Source organism: Camarhynchus parvulus, chromosome 20, assembly GCF_901933205.1.
Source record: "Camarhynchus parvulus chromosome 20, STF_HiC, whole genome shotgun sequence".
Taxonomy (NCBI): Eukaryota; Metazoa; Chordata; class Aves; order Passeriformes; family Thraupidae; genus Camarhynchus; species Camarhynchus parvulus.
In genome coordinates this window covers 8899438-8905518 of record NC_044590.1, presented here as the reverse complement: position 1 = coordinate 8905518, position 6081 = coordinate 8899438, and the positions used below count along the sequence as shown (strand labels likewise).

Sequence of the window (6081 nt, the reverse complement as noted above, 5' to 3'; positions counted from 1 at the left end):
GTATGACATGTCCCTCTCCTTTCAGCTGGGCTGCAGGGTGACAGAGGAACCTCTGTGTCAGAAGTGGAGTCTCTGGCTTTTGCAGCAGCTCCTGTCCCCAGGATACAGAAATCCTTTGGGGAAATCTTTGTTCTGTGGTACCCCAGGGTGCTGCAGGCTCAGCCCCAGCTGGAGGGAGCCAGTGTGGCACAGACACTGTGTCCCCATGGGCAGGACTTGCTCTGGAGCCTCTGCTTGTAGGAGCACAAGGAGCTGAGAGCTGAGCTGGGCATGGAGCCACAGCCTGGCCAAGGTGCCCATTGAGCTGCTCTGGGGTGGGTGCTGAGGCAAAGGGACGCCCAGGATCTGCTCCTGATGGATCCCTGCACAAAGAACCACCCCTGACAGCAGGACTCTGCTTGGGGCAGGCTCCATTCTCTTGATTTTATCCTCATTAGTGCATTTAGTTCCTTTCAGGGGATAACACAAAATTCCACTCTGCTCCCCATGAAACTGCAGCCCCCCCAGGATCCATCCCTGCCTCCAGCTCTGGGGTCCTGAGCACAGGAAGCACCTGGAGCTCTTAGACTGAGTGCAGAGGAGACCATGGGGGTGCTGCAAGGGCTGGAGCCCCTCTGCTCTGAGGAAAGGCTGAAGGAGTTGGGGATGCTCAGCCTGGAGTGCCATGGAGGGGCCTCACTGCCTCCATGAAGGGCTTGAAGGGTCCCATAGGAAAGATGGGGACAGAGTGTTCAACAGGGTCTGTGGTGGAAGGAGAAGGAGGGATGGCTTTCAGCTGCAGGAGGTTGATTTGGGTTAAAATGAAAGTGTTTGTTTACACTGAGGGTGGAAGTCACAGACCCAGGCTGTGCACAGAAGCTGTGCGTGCTCCATCCCTGGGGGCATCCATGGCCAGGGGGACAGGACTCTTCCCACCAGTACTGTGGTGGGAAGTAGCTCAGGTTGGAATAAGATGAACTTCTGTATCCATTCCAAGGCAAGTCATTCACGCACACAGAGGGAATAAACTCTTGTGCAGTTAGCGCTGCACAGGAAGCACAGGTGGAAACAGGAAACCAGGATCTGAAGCTTTTGAGCAGTTTCCCTGGTCATTTAACCAGAGTACCATCTTTGGTCCTGGTGTCACCCCACCCTCCCTGCTCTGTTGTCAGCCTCATCCTTGCATCCTCCCCTTTATGTGGCTTGGGTGCAGTTCAGTCCCTGACACTGTCGTAGGTCATGAACGGTCCCTGCTGCCTGGATCTTGCCACCCATCCCTGCAGGATGCTCACTTTTGTCCCAATGAAGGTACAGTGCCATTCCATGGAGGTGGAAACCCCTGAACTGCCTGGGTGGGCTGGATCTCTGTGGGGTTGGTATGGGACAGGGACCCCACTCTGAGGTTCTGCTCCCTATGCAGGCTGTCACTGATACTGAGGAGGAGATGGAAATTGATATGAAGGTTGATAGAGAGGAGAGTATGGCTATAGATGTTGAAAAAAATGGAGATGAAGAAATGGAGGTGGATGTGGAGGAGGAGATGGAGGAAGAGACGGAGGTGGATGTGGAGGAGGAGATGGAGGTGGATGTGGAGGATTATGTAGAAGACATGGAAGAGGATGAGAAAGGTGAGGAGAAGGACATGGTCTTGGGATGAAGATGGAGCCCAGCAGCAGGACAGGCAGGCACTGGCCGTGCCCTGTCTATGGGCAGGGTGGGTCCCCTGCTGCCAGGCTGGGCTGTGCTGGGTGGCCCCGCTCAGGGACACAATGCCCAGGGGGGCTCCCTGGGTTCTGGAGGCACAAGCACCACCCCAGCCTGCCCTGTGCTTGCTTTGGGGCATGATTTGGGTCCCCCTGCTTGGGGCCCTGCCCTCAGCCCTGCCCTCAGCCCCAGCCAGGCTCCTACTGGCAGCAGTCCTGCTCTGGCAGCGTGTCCCAGCCTGGGGCCACAGGGAACAGCCCTTGGTGCCTGACTGGGGTGACCTTGTCCCTTGCTTTTCTTCCAGGACTGCTGCACATGCCGGGCAGGGATGCCATCCTTCTGGATATGTACAGAGTGCTCTTCATTAGTCTTCTGTATATATGTTTTAGAGAGTGTTGTTCTCTTTTGTAAATAAATGTTTCCACAAATAACTGTTATATAGGTTCTTATGTAAATACGTTTTACAGTTTGTTGGTTTTATGCTGATAATTGCAATATATATACACGTGTTACGTGTGTAACTTGTGACTCCACTTGGACAAGAAACCTCTTGTCAAACAACATCCTCTTCTTTTGGTTTTGAGGGGTGGAGGTGTCTGGTTGAGCTGGGCTGGGGGTACCTGTGCACAGAGCAGGTCCCACACATTTGTATGCCTCTACACATACAAAGTCTGCACACACTTTGTATGTGGACAGACACTTTCCAGTGGGAATCCATCTGGGAACAGGGCAGCCTGCGTGGCGCCACTCTCCGGATTCTCGTCAGTAGGTGGCACCAGACACCAGCGCTGGGAGGGTGAGGCTGAGGCTGCGCTGCGGGCACCCCGAGCCGGCCCGGGGCTGAGGGGAGTTCCCTGAGCCGGGCGGGGGTGGATGGATGGATGGATGGATGGATGGATGGATGGATGGATGGATGGATGGATGGATGGATGGATGGATGGATGGATGGATGGATGGATGGATGGATGGATGGATGGATGGATGGATGGATGGATGGATGGATGGATGGATGGATGGATGGATGGATGGATGGGATGGATGGATGGATGGATGGATGGATGGATGGATGGATGGATGGATGGATGGATGGATGGATGGATGGATGGATGGATGGATGGATGGATGGATGGATGGATGGATGGATGGATGGATGGATGGATGGATGGATGGACGGATGGACGGATGGATGGATGGATGGATGGATGGGCGGATGGATGGATGGGCGGATGGGCGGATGGATGGATGGATGGATGGGCGGATGGATGGATGGATGGATGATGGATGGATGATGGATGGATGGATGATGGATGGATGGGCAGATGGATGGATGGATGGAGCTCATCATCAGGCTGAAAGCTTTGCATCACCTGGTGGGGCACAAGCTATTCCTGGGGTGCTTATGCCCCAGGGTAGGGCTGGGGGATCAGGGGCTCCTGGTCTCCCTCCTTTCCCTCCCCAGGGAATACAGACTGCAGAGCCTTGCTCTGGCTGGGAGAAAGCAGCACCTGCCACCACACCCTCAAGCACTGCACAACTGGGGCCTTGCAGCCTTGGAAGGAGGAACACTTCATGGAGAAGAGCATGAGCCATGTGGGATGGGGACTGCTCTGAGGAGTGCTGGGACAATGGGTGCTGCACAGGTGACAGAATGCAACATGAGGACTGCAGGCAATCCTGTGCCCAGAAATGCTGGCTCCTGGTTATTTCCTGTGAGTTTGTAACAAAAAGAGTTCACACTTCCCCCCTGCTGTGAATAAAGCACCATAGAATGTTCTTCAGGTGAATTTGTTTCCCTCCCTTGTCCTTTCCATCTTCTCTGCAGCTTAATCCAAGCTTTGGTCCTTGGTATTTTCTCCTCCCTTGGAGACATAGGTCCAAACATGACCTCAGCCAGATTCTGGCACCAGCTGTGAGCACAGCCATGCCCTCTTCAGACCCAACAGCAGCTGAATGGCAATGGATTGTTTAAAAATTATTCCAGTGCTTGTATTCCTCATCAAAAGTACTACATTGCTGGTGCACAGGCCAGAAAATCTTTTTGGTTGGTTATATCATCTGCACGTTATTTAACAAATGACTTCACAAAGAGCTAAATGCAGCCACAGAGTCAACAGGGAAATTGGACAGTAATTAACAGATAACAGGTTAGGTGAGGCCAAGTTAACGGGGCCTGTTGTGACTTGGGGACGGAAGTCTGAGCAGGAAAGGGCACACTGAGACACCCACCATGCCCTGGATGGAAAGTGGCTGCTCCAGGGGCTGGATCAGTGCAGTTCTGAGGGGCTCAGGGGCTGCACAGAGCAGTAGAGGTGATACTGGGCTTTTGCACAGAGCAGTAGAGGTGATTCTGGGCTTTTGCTGCTCTTTGTCCCTGCCTGGTTGTGAGATCAGGGCTGCCCTTTGCAGGGCTGGGGGAGGTTGGCTGTGGGAGCCTTTCCCTACCCAGGCATTCCCAGAGCATGTTTCCAGGACAGCTTGGGCTCCTGCCAGCCACACAAGTCCCACAGCAATATTTGAGGAACCCCTTACACAAGCTGAGTGAGACATTGACCAACTGGGGGGAAATGGAGTAACTCCCCATTGCCCAAGGGCACCTAAAGAAAACAGATTTACCTGGAGGCCAGGGCAGGGTTACAATTTCCTTGGGAGGGAGGAATGGGTGGTGGGATCTTTGCCATCCAAATGAGGAATACAGCCCCTAATCCCTACAGCCTTCAAGAGTCAGGGCTCAGTCAAGCTGTCCTTGTGCTGCATCATGGCTGATGACACGTCTGTGAGGAGTGGGTTATCCTACCCCAGAGGGATCAGCCACTTTCTTCCAGCACCAACCTATTTCTCATATGGCAGAAGCCACCAGAGAAGATACTGGGGTTCAGGTAACCCCCCAGAGAGCTTGAGAAAGACTCACCTTGGGCTGATCCAAAGCTGCTTTCTCTACACAAACTCATTCTCCCAGTGGGGCAGGAGTAAGGAGGATTTGGGGCTGGGGCAAGGTACCTCTGGGAAAAATCTTGAAGGATCATCCCTGGGAAGGCACTGGCAGTCTCATGCTGATTTGGATCACACTGTAAGGTTTGGTTTGCAAGCAAAGTATAGAGAGAAACCCATTTAACAGAATCCCAGAGGAGAGCACAGGCACCACAAGGGTTTCTCCTGAAAAAGGATACCTGGAGAAGATACCTGTCCAGGAGAAAGCAGCTCCACTGCCTGTCAGGGTGGACAATGCCCTGGCACTTCTCCCTTGGCTTGTCCCTCAGCCCCAGGTGTGGCTGCAGGGGTGAGTTGTGCAATACAGAAGCTGCTTTTTGAGCAATCAAACAATCACGTCTGAACCTTGCCCAAGAGGCTTTTCTGGAAACCACAACGCAACAGGCAGAGGAAAGAGGCACAAACACCGGCCCGTTCCCCACCCCCGTCCTGCCCAGGGTTTAAATGTTGGTGTCCCGCACCTCTCACACTCGCACCTCTCGGGGACACGGCAGCATGAAGGCGGTGGCCGCCCTGCTCCTGGTGGGGATGCTCATCCTCTGGGCGGAGCTGCCAACAGGTAGGAGATGTCCGGGGACGAGGCACGGGGAGGAAAAGCTCAGGGGCTGCGAAGGAGCCGTGCTTACATGGATCCTATGGGAGGGGAGAGGGGTGTTTGCCGGGCAGCATCTCCCCGGCGCCCCTCGCTGCCCCGGAGCCAACCAGTCCCGTCTGCTGCAGGCAGCGCCTGGTCCTGCCCCCCGGTGCGCTTCACCTGCGCCCTGCACAACCCGCCGAACCAGTGCTTCGTGGACCGGCACTGCCCCCGCGGCAAGAAGTGCTGCCGCACCTTCTGCGGGAGGAAATGCCTCTCCAAACCGCCTCCCATCCCCGTCTCCTACGGTAGGAGCTTCGGAGCCCCGGCTGCCCCCGGCGCAGAGCGGGGTGTGATGCTCGGGGCGGTGCCCAGCTGCCAGAGCCCCCGGCAGGCCCCTGGGGGGCAAACGCGGGCTGGGGTGAACGCCAACATCTTCCTTTCTCTCCCTTTCCCAGTGTGAGCTCCGGCTTCCAGGATAGACTGGGGGTCATCTCAGCATTGCCAGCCCAGCTGAGCTCCAGGATCACCCCGTGACAGCTGCTGCACTGTGCTCTGTGCCCCCCCTTCCCCTCTCCCTCTGCTCCCCCACTGCTCTTTCAACAAATAAAAGAGGTTTTCTCAAGGGTGTTTGTGATGTGTGACTCCTTTCCTCACCTCCTCTCTCCACCCTGGCACACAGTCCCACTGCTGCTTTCACCCCAGAATTTCTTCTTCTGGGGAAAGGGGATGAAACAATCTGGCTTCACACTTGCAGTGTGATTAGGGGCTGGCTTGGGGGAGAAAATCCATCCAGAGGCACACAGCCTCCAGGAGGAGAGAGCAATGGGAAGGGA

At 55.2% G+C, this 6081-nt stretch overlaps 1 protein-coding gene across 1 annotated transcript; it reads left to right on the top strand.

Annotated features, from left to right (window-relative positions):
* The first annotated feature begins 5131 nt into the window (after positions 1 to 5131).
* LOC115911805 (caltrin-like protein 2) lies at positions 5132 to 5835 on the top strand. Its single transcript, XM_030962990.1, has 3 exons — positions 5132 to 5230; positions 5392 to 5553; positions 5704 to 5835. The coding sequence occupies exons 1-3, from the start codon at positions 5167 to 5169 to the stop codon at positions 5706 to 5708; spliced, it is 231 nt and encodes a 76-aa protein (XP_030818850.1). The 5' UTR covers positions 5132 to 5166; the 3' UTR covers positions 5709 to 5835.
* The last annotated feature ends 246 nt before the right edge of the window (positions 5836 to 6081 follow it).

Excerpts from the sequence above, each read along its gene's own strand:
- LOC115911805 (XM_030962990.1), top strand. The coding sequence starts at position 5,167 with ATGAAGGCGGTGGCCGCCCTGCTCCTGGTGGGGATGCTCATCCTCTGG. Across the intron at positions 5,231-5,391 it reads CTGGGCGGAGCTGCCAACAG|GCAGCGCCTGGTCCTGCCCC; the intron begins GTAGGAGATGTC and ends CGTCTGCTGCAG.